Genomic DNA, 18,391 nt, shown 5'->3' on the forward strand with positions numbered 1-18,391 from the left:
AAAAACCAGAGATTACTCTAGAGTTGCATGTTTTACATAAAGCATTCAAAACACAGTGAAAAAGGCCCTAGCTTGTAGATTTTTTTGTATGATGAAGGGTCTTCCAGGGTCTGTAGTTGTCTGAAGATAACTAGAGATGGTCACAGTGAGCCAGGTTGGGATTAGATGTCTTTGACGTGGAAAACCACAGGGTCCTGGCCTTGCAACAGTAAAGAACTTGGTGTGATAAGACAACACAAAGTGACTGTATCCAGAGGGCAGTTCTGGGAGAGTGGTCAAGGCTGATGCAGGATGGAGGTCTCAGAGTACATCCTATAGAATTTTGTAGGCCATTGCAGGAAATTAACTTACACTCTGCTGAGTCACATTCTCTTTGAGTGTGGGTAGAATCCTTCTGAGGGACAGAACAGAGGGTGATCTGAATTGATTTAGAATAAAGAGATCACCCTGGCTGCTGAGCATAACTACCTGGAGAGAGGTGAAAGGAGTGGGTTTTTGCTGTCCCAAAAAGAAGCTTACCTTGAGGAAGAATGTAGTAAGGATGAAGGGAATCTGACTGGATAGGCATCGAAGGTTTCAGATATGAGTTCCACGTGAGGTTGGAAAAGTGCAATCAAGGATGATGCTAAGACTTGGTTTGAGCCAAGGAAAGGTGTCATGGACATTCATTGTGGGAAAGAAAGCTGTAAAAGGAGCAGGCTCACACTGGACAGCCAGGAGTTAGTTAGGGCATGGACCTGTTGATTTGCATTGTTAGATGAATTCAGGCAGTGAACAGAATGTTAGCAAATAGGCAAAGAAAATGAACAGACATTTTGCTAAAGGATATGCATATGCCGTCAGAGTTTAAAAAGGTGTCAAGCATCATTAGTCATTGGGAAAATGGCTATTAAAACAAGAGATGCCACATATACCCCATGTAGAGTGACTAAAATGAAAACTATTGACAGTACCAGTACAGAGGAGGTCATAGAGTAACTGGTACTACCACACAGTGCCAGAGGATTGCAGGGTGTACGGTCACTGTGGAGAACCATTTGGCAGTTTAATCATAAAGTTACCACATGACTTGTGTAATGGTTAGTTTTAATTGTCAACAAGATACAATCCAGAATCAATGAGGGATTATCTCTAGATCAGGTTGGCCTGTGGCATGTCTGTAGGGGATTGTCTTGATTACCTTAATTGACCAGTGTACTGTGGGAGGCACCATTCCCTTGGCAAGGGCTCCTGGACTGTTAAGTGTACAGCACTAACACAAGCAGGCATGTATGCATTCATTCTATCACTACTCTTGACTTGGATGTGACTAGCTGCTTCAAGTTCTGCCTTGACTTCCCTACAGTGATTGACTGTAACCTGGAATTATAAGATGAATAAACCATTTCTCCCTTAAAATGACTTTTCTCAGGTATTTTGTCTCAGCAACGGAAGTCAAACTAGTATAGCCTGTCAATCCCACTCCTGGGAGTCTGTCCTAGATAGATGAAAGTAGATTTATAAACAAATTTCTATACATGAGTGTTTCCACAGCAACTCTGTTCATAACCTCCAAAACCCAGTGCCCATCACTGGATTTCTAAGTAAACTGACTATGGTACATCCATAGAATGGAGCACTTCTTTTCAATAAAGAGGAGCAAACTTGTGTGTAATAGCTTGGGTGAGTCTCAGGGGCATGGTACTGAAAGAAGCCCATGCTGAAAGTTTGTGTAGTGTGTGGTTACATTTACATGAGATTCTCAAAAGGCTATCAACATGCTCATGAACAGGTCAGTGTGTTGGAATTGGATTTGAGGAGGACACTGTAAAGAAGAGCAAAAGGCAGTTTGGGCATGATGGATTAGTCTGATTTTGGTGTTGGATACACAAATATATACATGTGTTAAAATTCATAGAACTAATACCACTGCCACTTCCAGAGTTACTTTTATTGTGTGATAATTTAGAAGTTAACTTAAACAAAAAAGAGTATGGGTATTAAGTTGCCAGGATTGAAATTGATGGTGTATTGGGGCTGGAGAGATTGCTTAGTGGTAAAGAGCACTGACTGCTTTTGCAGAGGACCCGAATTCAATTCCCAGCACCCACATGGCTGCTAATAACTGTTCCAGGGGATCTAATGCCTTCTTCTGACTTCCACAGGCATTGCAAAACATGGGTGCACTTACATACATGTAGGCAATATACTCACACACATAAAGTATTTTTTTAAAAAGAAATTGTAGGTATAGAAAGTCATGTCTTACAAATGAGTTTGGAATTACTCTGGTAGTTTCTTTGGAGACCTGGTGTGAAGGCTGAGAGGGTTGAGGCTTTCTTCTTGAGAGTGTACTTAATATATGTTGAGATTCTTAACTGAAATCTCAGGTTCAGAGAGTGTCAGCACAGTCTTGGAACCTAGGGTCTGGTGATAAAGATAATGTAGTTTATGCTTGGTCACTGTCTCTGGTCTTGTTTACTAGGCTTGTTCACTTGTCTTTGGGTAGAAAGTGAAACCAAGATTTTGAGTTCAAGCTTTGTACTGTGTGGTTTGAATGGATTTGAGAATGCCCCCCAGGGTTCATGTGTTAGAACAATTTTGAGAGACAGTGGGACCTGTAATGGTTGGGGCCTAGTAGAAAGTGATTTGTCATGGGCATCACCCTCTGATGGTATTAATGCAATTCTCCTGGGACATCAGTTAGAGCATGCAAGAGCAAGTTGTTATAAAAGAGCAAGCCTGGCTCCTGAATTCCTCTCACTTCCTATCCTGCCATGGGATCCCTTTTGCACATGCTCCTGCTAGCCATTGTGACTGCCATCCACCTGAGTCCTTCAACAGAGTCCAAATGGGTTGGGCCACCTGATCTTAACTTTAAATCTACCTAACCTCAGGAATTTTGTTATCAAAACAGAGGATGGACTAATAACATTTCATAAGCTCTATTGCCTAGTAATACTCACCAGCCTGAGAATTGATACTCAATAAAGAATAAGTTTCTGGGACTGGAGAGATGACTCAGTGGTTAAGAACACTGGCTGTTCTTGCAGAAGACCTGGGTTTGAATCCCAGTACCCACATGGCAGCTAAAAACTGTCCATAACTCCAGTTCCAGGGGATCCGACAGCCTTCTTCTGTCCTTTGTCATTGCATGACATGGGTGTGCTTACCTACATGCAGGCAATACATGCAAACACATAAAAATAATAAATAAAATAGTTTTTTTAAAAAAGAGTAAGTTTCTTACTGCTTCTGAGCCTTTTGGCTAAGACCAAGGGCAGAGTAAGTTTTCTGACCATCCAACATTTACCACATTGGACCAGAGAGGGTCTTACATCTTTGAGGTCTCAAAAGATAAAGATAGTTGTATTCTTTTATTATTTTTTTAAGATTTATTTTTATTATCTTTAATATTTGTGTGTGTATTTGTGCACATGAGTGCAGTACCTACGGAGGCCAGAAGAAGAGCATGTTGGATTCCCTTGGAGCTGTAGTTATAGGCAGTTGTGAGCTGCCTGACTGGGTGCTGGGAACCAAACTCAGGTTCTCTGCCAAAGCAGTATACACTATTAAACACTGAGCCATCTCTCCAGCCCCCATACAGATCTTTTAAAAGAGCCCTGTTAGGTCATTTGATTGATAAGACATTTGTATCATAATATGCTGGCGATGTAGCTCAGTTGGTAGAAGCCTGCCTAACATGAAGCCCTGGGTGCAATCTCCAGTATCACATATACTGGGTGTGATGGTACACCTATAATCCCAGATGGGGTGTGCTGGACAGCTTTGGTGTCAACTTGACACACCTGGGTTGAGGGAGCCTCAATTGGGGAATTGCCTTCATTGGACTGGCCTATGGCCATGTCCATGGGGCACCTTCTTGACTGTTGAGTGATGTGGAAGGGCCCAGCCTTCTGTGGATGGTGCCATCCCTGGGTTGGTGGGCCTGTGTTGCATAAGAAAGCAGGCTGAGGAGGGGCCAGGGGAGCAAGCCAGTAAGCAGTGTTCCTCCATGGCCTGTGCTCCAGCTCCTGCCTCCAGGTTCCTGCCCTGAGTTCCTACCTTGGGCTCCATGATGAACTGTGACCTGGGAGATGTAAGCTGAATAAACCCTTTCCTCCCCAAGTTGGTAGTGGTCAGAGTGTTTGGTCACAGCAATGAAGAAACAAACTAGGACGTGGAGGCAAGAGATAAGGAGTTAAAGGCCATCTTTGGCTACATAGAGAGTTCAGGGCTAGCCTGGGCTACATGAGCCCTCATCTCAAAAAAATTTGTATTACAGCACATGCAAGCATTAACTGATTCCCGTGTGCTAGGTGCTTTGTTAGTTTTAATATTTTAACAAGTATTTATTGATTGAGCATCTTCTAAGTTTAGGCATTGTGCTTGGCATTGGAGACACAGTGGGAAGTACAGGAAGAGGGGAGTTTTGTAAGGTGAGGAAGGTGCATAGGCAGAGTGGTGGCTGGGCTTTATCAGTCTTTTAAACAAGTCTAAAAGTGATGGTGAAATATTTTTTGCTTTGTTCTTATCTGGAACGAGACTTCTGTAGTCCCTAATTCTAGAGTTGGCACATATGGTGCCACAGGCCTGTGCCAAGTTGCAACACTGTGTATGGTACCCTTCCAATTTAGAGTGACCCTTTGAATGCTTCCATCATTCCCCCAGCCAAGATGTTCCGACGGGTGCTGACCATCGTGCAGGCTCACTGCAAGTTGGGTTTGACTGCAACCCTTGTCCGGGAAGATGACAAAATTGTCGACTTAAATTTCCTGATTGGGCCTAAGCTCTACGAAGCCAACTGGATGGAGTTGCAGAACAATGGGTACATCGCCAAAGTCCAGTGTGCTGAGGTAGCTGGGCCCTAGGGGTGGTGTGTGAAGGAGGGACTTCTCCCATGGGAGGGGAAGAGGGCTGATCAGTTATCACGGGCAGGCAAAGAAACAGGTCAGGACCCATGTTAACTAGTCACCTTGGGAGATGAACCACACCTTGCAGCTGGTGCACTGAGATTCTATGTCTCTGTCCCTTGGTCTCTATTGGTGAAGTCAGCATGCCAGTGCAGGCCACACCATTCACTGCACAGTTCATACCGTGCTCCTCCTGTGAGTGTGCTCCTGGGGCTTCCCTCCCCACATTCATCCTGAGGGATCTCTAGAGGCAGTCATTCAGGCTCATCCCATTGTCAAAATCCCAAGAAGATGGACCAAACTTGATTGTTCCATTTCTGAGAGCACATTTTTCCAATATTGTTCTCTAGTGAATACAGGTGTATGTTAAAAATCCACAATTAAAGGTGAGTCTACTTTAAAGAAATAACAGAAGCATCCTTTTTAGCACTTTAAAATGACTGTCACTCAATAGCTAGACGGGGGTGGTCTCTGAAAGGTCAGGGAGAGATATCTGATAAACATAAGCATAAGGAGCTTGTGTGTAGATAATTGCTGATTTGAAAGCAGTCCTCCCCTTCAGCCATGTCATCAGTCCCTCCCAAGTGCAGTGCTGGCAACGCTTGGAGCCCCGCTGCTCAGCTCCCTGCTTCTCCTGCCAGGCAGGGTGGCTACTGTCATGGATGTGTATTTACCTGTCATTCTCTTGCTTTTCTATTTTATTTTATATCCTGTGACTGTTTCTCTGGACATGTTTGCCCAGTGTCACAGAAAATTTGTGTAAATGGAATCAGGTTACATTTGTTTCTTTAGGATTTTCCTGTTTTCAGTGGCTTTTTTCCCTCTTATAATGCAGTATCTTTTTTCCTAACATTTACTTACTTGTGTGTGTGTATGTGTATGTGTGTGTGTGTGTGTGTGTGTGTCTGTCTGTCTGTCTGTCTGTCTGTGAGTGTGCCTATGCTACCATGGTGCCAGTTTGGAGGGCAGGGTTCAACCCGCGAGAGTTGGCCTTCTCCCTCTACCATGTGTATCCAGGGAATCGAAGGTTGTCATGCTTGGCAGCTAGCATCCCTACCCACAAAGCCATCTCGCCAGCCCTTGTTCTTTTGATCATCCATGTAGTTCATTTCTTTGAATCACTGTTTAGAACTCCTTGATAAAATGTACCCCAATTTTATATATAATTGAATACTACATAGCAATAAAAACTTTTATGTTGACAGACATTTTGAGTTGCTAAACTCATCGAAGTCTTCCTCACTCTTACAACTATAGGGTATGCCATTGTGTGGCTTTCCCATAGCTTATTCAGCCTTTCTTGTGTTTGCATTTTAGGTGTTCAGTATTGTGCAATTATAAAAACAAGGCTGTGATGAGGAACTCAGTGCATGTCTCTGTATGCCTGTGTGCATGTATGTGTTTCTGGAGATATTCAGGGTAAATTTGGAGTAAATTTGGAATAAGGTTTTAAAATGAGTTATCAGGAAAGACACTCCCCCCCCATCCCCCCATTACCCTGAGATCCATTTGATAAGATTTGAGGCTGTGTATCTTCTTGGTCTCTGGTAGAGGCCCTCATACAGAGACAACGTGGCATTGAAGGCAAAGCACCTAACAGAAGAGGATGAATATGACAGGCTTTAGAAGAGTTTCTTTGGGTATCTATACTGAAGGGCTCAACTTGCCATCACCTTATGCCACTTCAGACCTTGTTAGCATTGTAGTCCTGTAAAGGAGACCAAGGCATACAGAGAAGTTAGTCATTTACCAAAAGTCACACTGATTAGTGGCTGACTGGGATTCATACCTAGGGAGGTCAGTGTTCCACAAGCATTGTGTTGTGCTGCTACTTTAGGCCTTAAGTGTCTTTAAGATGCACAAGTCTTATTTTATGTCATCATTTACATGTTAAGTGTGGGTGGGGAAGCACTCAAAACAGGGCTAGAGGATTAAGGAAGATCAGGTGATTGTTACTAACCAGGGGGTTGTTAGCCTGGCTTGTTCACACTCTTTGTGCCTGAGTTAGAGATCCTTCATGACTTCTGGGGAGGTATCACGGTCATAGTGGTCATCAGTCTGATCTTTAGAGGCTTCTCTGTGAAATTTCTTGAATCACTAATTCCTTCCATTTACTGGTGCTTTGTGTTATTTTTATAATAAATATATAGGTTGTCTTCCATTTCATTATCCTGTCATACCTCTGAATTTGATTTTCATGTGCTAGTGTTTATACATGTGCAGATACATGCATATGCAGTTGCATACATATGTGTGCACATGCATCTTGGTTTTGGGTTTGTTTGTTTTCCAGCCTCTGGACTTGCCAGTCTGGAGTTTTGTGGGTGAGAATTGGGGTTTAGGGTACAAGAAGGGATGAAAGCCCCTGACACCACAGTGTTGCATGTAGCCTAGCAGCAGAGGGTTGCACTCAGCTCACAGAATCTGATGTGCTACTGGCCTTCAGGAAGAGAGAATTTCAGTAGCAGTAATACGTATGGAAGCATGATCTAAGTGGAGGTACTGCTGGTTTCCCTCTCTGGCAGATCAGGAAGATAATGCCCCAACAATGATTCTACTTAAAAATCTTGGTTAAGGTGAATGTTTGGTTCAGCAGTAGGTCTTAGATTTGATTTGTAGTTGAACACTACTGTCCTGGTTTGTTTCTTCATTGCTGTGACAAAACACTCTGACCACTACCAACCTGGGGAGGAAAGAGTTTATTTAGTTTACATCTCCTGGGTCACAGTTCATTAGGGAGTCCAAGGTAGGAACTCAGGGCAGGAACCTGGAAGCAGGAGCTGGAGCACAGGCCATGGAGGAATGCTGCTTACTGGCTTGCTCCCCTGGCCCCTGCTCAGCCTGCTTTCTTACACAACATAGGCCCACCTGCCCAAGGTACCCTCCCATATCAAACAACAATCAAGAGGGTGCCTCACAGACATGGCCACAGGCCAGTTCAATGGAGGCACTTCCCCAATTGAGGCTCCCTCAACCATGAGTCTACTTAAAAATCTTTGTTAAGTGAATGTTTGGTTCAGCAGTAGGTCTTAGATTTCATTTCTAGTTGAACAGTACTTTCCTCTTATCCATGGGAAATTCCTTCTAAGACCTCTATTGTATGTCAGACACCTTGGGTAGCCTGAATCTTGTACTTAATTCCATTTGCACCTTAACTTAGCACTTGTCATGCACTATGATCATAACTTTTGTACTATGAGGTGTGACAGCAAAACCAGCTTGAGTTTCTTTTTCCTCTTTCACAATTTCACAGATAGAACAGTTGTTCTTGACATGGATCTTAGCAACCTTAGCACGGGATTTTTCTTTCTAGTAAGTCAAGAATTTTCACCTTTTCACGTAAAGGAAACACTTTATGGCTTCTCTTGGCATATTTAAATTGCCAGCATCTCTCTGCTTATATTTTGAGGCTGTCAATAAGTAAAATAAGGTCACTTAAACACAAGCACTGCAATACTCGGCCAATGAGTTTGGTAATGAAGCTAGTGATTAATGGGAAGGAAGTGTGTACAGTGCAAGAGATGCTTGACAGCCCAGGCACAGTGCAGTGGGTCAGCATAGGGCTTTTTATTTTGCTACTTAGAACACTGTACAGGTTAAATTTTATGAATTGTTTATCTCTGGGATTTTCCATTTACTATTTTCAGATCATAGTTGACCATGTTACCGAAGCCATGGATAATGGAGAATACTGCATTGCGATAAAATTCACCTACCATTGGTTTTGTTTAATTTTTAAAAATATTTACTTACTATTTATTTATTTATTTATTTATTATGTGTATGTGAGTACAGTATGCACGTGAAGGTCAAAGGACAATTCTCAAGAGTTGATTCTCTCTTGCTACTTTGTGGAATCCTGGGCTCTAATTCAGGTCACCAGGCCTGTGCGTAGGCTCCTCTATCCTCCGAGCCATCTCTCCAGCCCTAGAGTTTTGTGGGTTTTTTTTTAAAAAGCTAATTCTACTAAATGAAAGAGCCTCAAAGTTTTTACTAATGTGATGTTTCACTTTTCAAAATAACCCCTTTTTCTTACTACATCCTAGGTTTGGTGTCCGATGTCTCCTGAGTTCTACCGGGAATACGTGGCAATCAAAACAAAGAAAAGAATCTTGTTGTACACCATGAACCCCAATAAGTTCAGGGCTTGCCAGTTTCTGATCAAGTTTCATGAAAGGAGGAATGACAAAATTATTGTCTTTGCTGATAATGTGTTTGCCTTGAAGGAATATGCCATTCGCCTGAACAAGTAAGAGTTGAAAATTTGGAGTTGCCTCCAGATCACCTTCCATGGAGAGTACAGAAAGTGCCTGTTTCCTTCTTGGAACTCTGTAGAACTTCTTGGGGTCTAAAGGTTTAAAACGTTCTGTGTCCTGGTCTCTGTAACCAGGCAAGTCAGAAAAGCAGGTAATCAGAATCAGAGGGTAGAAGATTAGGAAGGGGAGCCTGGTTTTGAACCCAGAAAGCAGTGCTGAGCGGGATGGGGTACCATCCTAAACTGGACTCCTGAAGTGGATGAGTGTTACCATCTAGGGTTTCAGGTTGAGTGAGAACTTGGGTGAGATTGAGGCTAGACTTCATGGTCCAGGGGCTAGGAGGGCAAGGTAGCTGGCTGTGCTTCTTTTCTCATCAGTGTGACCGAACACCTGGCAGAAACAACTTAAAGGAGGAAAGGCTGTTCAGGGGATGTCATCCGTCATGGTGTATGAGGCTTGGTAGCTGAAGTAGTTTGGTTCATGGCAGTGGCAGCTTGCAGATTTGGTCACATGGCAGCAGCAAAAAGAGAGAGCCAGACTGGAACTGGAGGGAGAAATTGTAGCCCTCAGAGGCTCACCCCTAGTATCCTTGTTGCCAGCTCAGCCACACCTCCTAAAGGTTCCACAGCCTCCCAAACTGCATCACCAGCTGGGGAGCAAGTGTTCAGACTCGTGAACCTGAAGGACTTTTCAGACTTATGAACCTGAAGCAGTCAGCAGCTAGATAGAACCTCTCAGAGACTGCTCACCCAGCACCCTCACCAACCCACAGCCCCACCCTACCATAATTAAAACTTGGCTATGGTCAGCTACCAGCCAAGTAAGCAAGAAGAGGGCTGTGTTTCCACGGCAACTTGGGGCTGCAGGAGCTGTGTTAGAGAAGGGAGAATCCTCTGGTGGGTGGGGAAGATGAGCATAGATGAGTTTCTCTTCTGTATGCTCTAGGTATGTTTTGTTCACTTCTTAACCGTAGCCATTTGAGGCAGGAGCACCCTCATTTTATAGACGGGAAAACAGAAGTATAGAAAGATTTAATTTCTCAAATGTCTAAAAATTATATGCTTTTTAAATTTAGGAAAGATCTTCCTTTTATGAAAATTATTTTGATTATTGTGGACAGCAATTCCTTGTACCTGTTTGCCTACCTATTTCCTGGAAACGAGCATTTTGAACTCTTTTGCTTACTCTCTTATTTTTAGCTAATAGCTTTTGTTACAATTTCTGGATTGTCATTGTGAAATTGCTTATTAATTTCCTACTATGGGAGGTGGGGATTAACTTACATATACCACTCTCCACTCCTTTGTTCTTTACCACCGTCCTCCCAATATGTTGATAGTACAAGTTTTGAAATTTGTTCTACTTACTTTCTATTGCTGTGATAAAAACACTGACCAAAACCAACTTAGGGAGGAAAGGGTTTATTTGGCTTATAGCAAGTGGCAGTGACGGGCAGAGGTTGTGGGGTCTTGCCTAGTAGTATCTCCCTTTATGTTTCACTCAGCCTCACCTTTGCAGGTGGCCCAGATGCAGATTTTCTTTGTTTGCATCCTGGGACAGAAGGCTCCAGGTGGGGGGACAATGCCTGCTGTAGGGATAGGGTTCTTCGTTCACATGCACACTGATGGGCCTGCTATCTGCCCTTCTGCCACTGCCCCACTTTCAGTGTAACAGGGAACTTGTTCCAAGCCTCTCAGTTTTCTGTAGAAAAAAGTTTAGGGAACTTGGTGGACTTTGTGGCTTACAGACCAGGCTTCTGCTTTTTCTAGTCTATATTGTAATTACTGCCTTGGAATTCTGAAATGCTTTCCACTTCTTCTACCTGCTGTTATTTCTTCTGTTCTGTTTGTAGTTTAGTACTCCTTGCTGTCCCATCATTGTTGGTTCAAGTAAGGTCAAGAGATAGTACATGTGTTCACTGTGTCATGTTAATAGCCATTTTCCTCCCTGTTTCTCTCCACTGTAGTGCTTCATCCAGATTCTTCTTGGAACCTCTGCAGGTCGCTACCCCAAGCACCTGCATTTTGTCTATTTATTTTTATGTATTTTTATTTTATATGTATGAGTGTTTTGCCTGCATGAATGTAAGTGCACCATGTGCATGTAGTGTCCGTGGAGGCCAGAAGAGGGCATTGGATCTCTTGGAACTGGAATTATAGATGATTATTAACTGTCATGTAGGTGCTGGGAGCTGAACCTGGATCCTCTGTAAGAATTGCCAATACTCTTAACCACTGAGCCATCTCTCCAGCCCCCACACCTACTTACATTTTAAACACCAGAGGCTTGTTCTTTGCTGAGCCTCCTGAGCATCTGCTTGTGCAGGGATGTTAATTTGCCTGGAGCTGTCAAACTGAGCCAGCCTGGCACAGGGAAGGTCAGTGAACTGTGACTTGTGTAACGGATCTTTCAACTTTTGCTTATGACTCTGGTTTGTACCCTCTGGCCCTTAAATGTAGATAGTGGGTTTTTTTGTTGTTGTTGGGGCTTTGTTTTTGGTCTTTTTGAGACAGGGTCTCCCTGTAGCCCCAGCTGTCGTGGAACTCACTGTGTAGACCAGGCTGGCCTTGAACTCACAGAGATCCGCCTGCCTCTGCCTCCCGAGTGCTGGGATTAAAGGCGTGTGCCACCACACCTGTTTTTTTAATATTTTAAAAGTTATTCTTTGACATTTTCATACATGTATATAATCTGATCACATTTACCCTCTAATTCCTCTTTCTTATCCCTCCTCCCACTCCCTCTAGAACTCTTCTTCCCAACATCCTTTGCTTTCTTGCTTTTGAAATAATTATTCTTAGCACTGGTGTATGGTGGGAAGTTTCCAAGTTCCTCCTTCCTATCTTCAGAGTAAAGGAATGAGTGTCACTGTAGTACATTATAGGAGACTGGAGTGGATTGTGTACAGTGTGGGTAGTAGGCAGAAGGAGTTTGGCAGACTGAAGCTGTGTGGCCTCTGAACCTCCTTTTGCCTTTTGGTCATGTTATTGCAGAGGATGATTGTGTCTGGTTTCTTATGTGTTTGCCAAGTGTTCTGTTCTTTTCATGGAGGACTGCTACCCTTCTTTTCCATTTCCCATGTGGGATAAGCCTCAGACCAAGGGCCTGCAGTTGTGTGAGTAGGAACCCCTAAAAGCTGGAGTATTGAAAGGCTGCTTTGATGACTGTGACTTCCCAACATTTTCCCAGCATGATATATAGAAAATGATGGGATTGTGTAGTGCCCTGGATTCTTTTGGTGCCAGGAGAGGCATCATAGCTGAGTTGCCCAGAGGCCACGAGTCTAGATGTGCTGATCCAGACCCTGCCCAGCCTCCCGACACGTGTGAGATTTGCTTGAAGGCATACCTGTGACCCTGTGTACAGCATTGGGTAGTGCTACATGAAATGGCAAGAACCCTAAGTGGACACGACCTGGGTGCTGTGGGTGAGGCTATGAGACAGCTGTTCTTGGGCTCCTAGTCTTTATTTGCTGTGTCTAAATTGGGGGCATGCAGCCTCCGTTTTACACTTTTGAGCAACATTGGTGGAGATGGATGGATTTATTTAATTTTTTAGTCAGCTCAGTCAGTGCTTGGCATAGGTGTGCCTGGAATGCCTGGTATCTGTCCTTATCATTATTGTTACCATCATTTTTAGGTTCACTAGGAAGCTGCAGAGACTGGCCACCAGTGTTTCAAGACAAAAGGGAAGGGAATGGCTCCCATGTACATGGAGAAATGGCCAGCAAGGTTGTCAGCTTGACCTGTGGCCTCTGGTGGAGAGCCTGAAAGCAGAAGAGAAGACTTTGATTGTTAAATGGAGAGCAGTGAGAAGGGATCGGGGCCATTTCTTTTATTCTGCCCATTTCTTGAAGGAAGGATGCTTGTGTCTTTGGCTGTATTAAGACACAGCAGTGTTTTCTTGGTTGGTCCTCACTAGGCTTTGTGACAAGGAGTCTGCTTTCTGTAGACTCAGCCTAAAGTGGCAGAGGTTGAAGACATAGTTAAGTGCCAGGACTTGGGATGTTCATTGTAATCCCAGCATCCAGGAGAGAGAGGCAGGAGAATGGTGAGTTGTGAGGCCAGCCTGGCTACATGATGTTTTCCAGGCCAGTCTGGGGTACACATGAAGCCAAACCCCCCCCCCAAAAAAAAGAAAAAACCAAAGAAAAAAAACAAAAGAAGGAATGGTGATGACAGTGGTGAGCCTGGACCAAGAATCCGAGGTGAAAGGTTGGAGGGTGTTTTGTTTGCTGCTTGTTGCTGTGGTAAACACCATGACCAAAAGCAACTTGAAGGAAAGGTTCTGTTTGAACTTACAAATTATAGTCCATCGTCGAGGGAAGCCACAGTAGGAGCTCAAAGCAGAACCTGGAGCAAGAGCTGAAGCAGAGACCGTACAGGAACACTGCTTATTGGCTTGCTCACTACTTTTCTTTCTTTCTTTTTTTGTTAATTATTTTTATTTATCTTTTATGTGTATGAGTATATTGCCTGCATGTATGTAAGTGCATCTGTGTTGTAGAATGCTCACAGAGGTCAGAAGAGGGTGTTAGATTCCCTGGAACTGGAGTTACAGACGGTTGTTAACCACCATGTGGGTGCTGGGAATCAAACTGGGTCCTCTGCAAGAACAGTCAGTGCTCTTAACCACTGAGCTATCTCTCTAGCCCCTCAGTTAGTTTTCTTTCTTTCTTTTTTTGATCTAGGGTCTCCCTGTAGCCCCAGCTGGCCTGGAACTCACTATGTGGACCAGGCTGGCCTTGAACTCACAGAGATCTACCTGCTTCTGCCTCCCAAGTGCTGATCAATTTTCTTAAACAGCCCAGGCCCACTTGCCTATGGATGGTGTCACCCACAGTGGGTTGGGATCGTCTACATCAATTAGCAATTAAGAAACTTCTTCACAGGCATGGACAGTCCAATGGAGGAAATTCCTTAATTGAGGTTTCCTTTCTCCAAGTGTCTCTAGTTTGTGTAAAGTTGACAAAAGCTAATCAGTACTGAGGGTGTTAGGGAAATCAGAGAAGAGGCCTGTGACATTCATTGTCATGGATCTTGTGATGTCCTGGCATGGCAGGGCTTCCTCTAGTGCTTTGGCAAATGGACTTTTAGGGTGAAAACTTAGACTCTAGTAGCCCCAGTAGGTGAGGAATGGTGAAAAGTAGAGATGCGTTTATTTAATCACTGTGCATCGGCAAGAAGGAAAAAATAAAAGGGTCTAGTGACCCCAAATTCATTACCCTAAAAGCCTAGGCTTTAAGAAATGGAGCAAGGAGAAAGTATGTATAATTAAGTAGTCTTGGTCAAGGTGTGGTTCTGTTAATCACTGGCACAGCTTGGGTCCTACAAGTTAGACTAAGTTGTTAATAGCTGTCATATCTCATTCCTATAGGCTGACCAGCCCAGGTGTAACTAGCCTTTCAATTCTATGCATTTGTCCTCCTGTTGGGGGTAGTCTGTCATGTCTGGGAGGTTTTGCTCTTCTTGAATCCAGGTGACTACCAGTTTAGGACAGGAACTCTTTGTACCTTCAGCCTTAATGGGGAGTGAAGTCCTTAATGACTTCATGCCTGTGCAGAGTCAAGCAGGAGTCTGACCCTAAGGAAGGGAGGCAGACACAAAGTGTAGACAGAGATGCCAGGCTCTCACCTAGCTGTTACTTAGGGCCAGGGCAAGGAGTTAATGCTTTATAGCAGAAGCAGCTTCTAAATTGCCTGTGTGATTCTGTGTCATTTCTAAAACTGCTTTGTCCTTCTCTAGACCCTATATTTATGGACCTACATCCCAGGGAGAAAGGATGCAGATTCTCCAGAACTTCAAGCACAACCCCAAAATCAACACCATCTTCATATCCAAGGTTTGTATGGCATGCAGGCTAGTGGTGCAGTGCCAGCCCTCCTGGGGGCCTGGGAGATACACTTGGGTTCCTGGACAATGAATTCCTGTTTGGTGAAAGTCTTCTTGTGTATGTTTACATTCCTAGCCTGGGGGCACAGTCTGAGAATGCCAGCTCTGGGTAGAGCAAAAGACAGATTTAGGGTTCTCGTGTCTCCTGAGTTATCTCTAAGAGCTCTTTGCTTGGCTGAGGTTTTTCCCACCTCTTTTGGGTATATAGGATTTTAAATTGTATTTATTTCTTGCTCTGGCGAAAGCAGGTATTTGGTTGAGGCTCCCTTTTTGGAGCTGGAGATGCTGGTTGTTTGGGTAGCTTCTGTCCTGGCCCTGTATGTGCTTTGATGGTAAATGGCCAATGCCAGGATGGCATTGGGCAGCCCAGCTTGAGCACAGCATCGCTGCCACCAGGAGTCATGGCTTAAAATAAGGCTTCTGGAACTTTTTCAACTCATGACCCTTTTTGCCCAAGAAGTTTTTACCTGTGTGAAAACTTGGTTTGGGGTTCAAGGTAACACTGAGGAGGACTTTCTTTTGGATAAGAAGTTTATTACAAGAGTTGTTAACATCATGGACAGATAGTTGCCAGCATATTGGGAACTCTGAGGAGAGTTCAGGCCCATGGGCTGAGTGGGGCCCCTTTTTATAGGTCTCAGAGTAAAGAGAGGAGGTGTAATAGCCCTAGCCTGCAGCCAGGCTGTCTCTGATTCCTGGGTGGTAGTGGGAGATGAAGGAATTGCAGGGCCTTGGGTACATCAGGGTAAGCTATACCCATTACACCAGTCACACTCTGATGTCCTAAAGTCTGGCAACCTGCAATCTGAACTTCCTTGGGTAAGGAAGGTACCTGCTGAGTCTGTTTAAAGACTCATAGACAGATAAGGCATTTCTCATTGTAGCAGTAGGGATCCCAGAATCAACAATGAGGATGGAGATAAAGGAGGCTCCAGATAGGAATGACTTGAGCAGTATCTGGTCTGGGATTTAGCATCTCTTTCCTTCCAAGTGCCTGGAGAGTTCTTTAGGGGATTACAGCTTTAACAGACAGGCTCTCCATAGGGGCTTGCAGGTAGCTGTGAGGCTAGGGAGACGGGGGAAGTTGCTGCAGCCTTGGCCTGATTGGCCTCTAACTTAAATCTCATGTACAAAAGTACACAAACCAAACATTTACTGATAATAAATCATAAAGAATTTTTTTTTTTTTTGGTTTTTGACAAAGTCCTGCTATGTAGTTTTAGCTAGACTGGAACTTGTTATGTAGACAGAAATCTGCCTGCTTCTGCCTCCCAAGTGCTGGGTTTAAAGGTGTTCGCCACCACACCCAGCCAATAAATTTATTTTTAAAACAATTTTTTGGGCACTGGAGAGATGACTCAGTGATTAAGGCACTGGCTGCTCCTTCAGAGGACCTGGGTTTGGTTCCCAGCACCCACATGGTCTTGGGATTATCTATAACTCTAGCTCCAGGGGATCAATGCCCTCTTTTGCCTCCATGAGCATTGCTTTACAAGGGTGCACTTACATGCAGGCAAAATACACATATTAAAATACAAATAAATAAAATTCATAAAAAACAATAAAAATTCTTTTTTATACTATATTTTTACCATTTGTTAAAGATGAGCATACATTTGCACACTAAAGATGGACATGCTTGCTATTTTTACTAAAGAATTAAACTCAGCTGAATATTTGATATGATAAAAAAAAGATAAAGTATCATATAGGGCTACATAGCATTTTGGTGTTTTTCAGAGTTGATCAGTGTTTAGATTTTATGGTTGGCAAGGCTGACAATGCTGCTTTGCAGGAACTTGTAGTTTTGAAATAGCAGAAGTATGTTTAGGGCCATTTCAGAAATTGTTGGAAATTCTGTCTTTATTCTAAGCCAAAATTTTTTTTAAATTTTTTTTATTTTATTATTTTTATTTTATGTGTGTGTGTGTGTGTGTGTGTGTGTGTGTGTGTGTGTGTATTGCTTGCATGTAGGTAAGTGCACCCATGTTATGCAATGCCCACGAGGTTAGAAGAGGGCATCAGATTCCTTTGAAACTGAAGTTACAGAGAGTTGTTAGCCACCATGTGGGTTCTGGGAATTGAACCCAGGTCCTCTGTAAGAGCAGCCTCTACAAGAGCAGCTAGTGCTCTTAACCACTGAGCCATGCCTCCACCCTCCCCCCAATGTTATGCTTAAACATGAACAATTAGACTATGAAATGTCCCCTACAGGATCCTATTTCAAACATGAGCTCCAGCGGGTGGTACTTTTTGGGGAAGCTACAGAAACTTTGTAGGTGGATCTAGCTGGAGGAAATAGGTCATGGAGGGCGGGGTGTTGGGTTTATACTGAGTCCCTGGGCCTCTGTTCACACAATGCTTCACGTCAACCAAAAAGTGAAGCATTGTCTGGGGAGCCAAGCCCAGATTGAACCCTCTGAAATCATGAGCTAGAATAAATATTTTCTCTCTTGTTCCTTTCATATATTTAGTCCCAGTGACCATAAAAGTAATTTCTTAATGTACCTGTGATCCAGTAATCCATCTCAAGTATCTCTCCAAAGAAAGCAAAGTGAGTGTGTGGAAGAGACATCTGTACCTTGTGGGCATTGCAGCATTATTCACAGTAGCTGAAACATAGAATCCAGAGAAGTGTCAGTCAACAAGGGCATGTAAAGACTGGGCCGTCCATGGGGATGGGGTAGATACAAAGCCTGTTACCTATGAAATATGCGCTATGTGCTTTTACCTAACCTTTCACTTCTTCCAACTAAGCAAGAACTGTAGACCTTAGCTAGCTGCTTACTTAAAAACCTCTGTACAACTCCCTCACCCTCCTAAGCAATCTTAACAGCCTCAAAGCCCATTTGCACCAAATAAAGCTATGATTTATCCACCTCTGTGTCTCCAAATTTAGACTCAATGAAACAGACAGAGACAGCATCAAAGGAGTGAGAGACAGCATCAAAAGAAAGACAGAGACAGCATCAAAGGAGTGAGAGACAGCATCAAAAGACAGGCAGACAGAGACAGCATCATAGGAGACAGCATCATGAGAGACAGCATCATAGTGAAGAGAATATGAGAGAGAATAAAGGAAGAAAGAGAAACAGAAGCTTGAACCTCACCTTGGTGTCTGTGTCATTTTTCCTCGGCTCTGCTGGACAGAGTCGTGGCTCGCGACAACTTCCCTTTTGGGTGTTTAAGGACATACCATTGGACCAGATAAACTGATTTGTTTTCACTCTTGAGGTCGTTTGAGGATATGTTCCTCAGGGGTCCCATGGGCTTGGGAGGAACCCCGGGCTCTTTTCTTTTACCAGTTCCATCTACGTGAAGATAAGTCAAAGGTCCTGCTCGACCATTGTTG

The 18,391-nt window shown here is 43.6% G+C and overlaps 1 protein-coding gene across 1 annotated transcript in view; it reads left to right on the forward strand.

Moving 5' to 3' along the window:
• Ercc3 (ERCC excision repair 3, TFIIH core complex helicase subunit) overlaps positions 1–18,391 on the forward strand; it is a gene marked incomplete at its 3' end in the record, with an annotated part of 52,200 nt that overhangs the window by 21,082 nt on the left and 12,727 nt on the right. Inside the window, 3 exon segments of the mRNA XM_029562297.1 lie at positions 4,651–4,835; positions 8,939–9,141; positions 14,893–14,989. Coding sequence (XP_029418157.1) covers positions 4,651–4,835; positions 8,939–9,141; positions 14,893–14,989 — 485 coding nt within the window.

The sequence above is a fragment of the Nannospalax galili genome, unplaced genomic scaffold (assembly GCF_000622305.1).
Source record: "Nannospalax galili isolate Female #2095 unplaced genomic scaffold, S.galili_v1.0 scaffold1615, whole genome shotgun sequence".
Lineage (NCBI taxonomy): Eukaryota > Metazoa > Chordata > Mammalia > Rodentia > Spalacidae > Nannospalax > Nannospalax galili.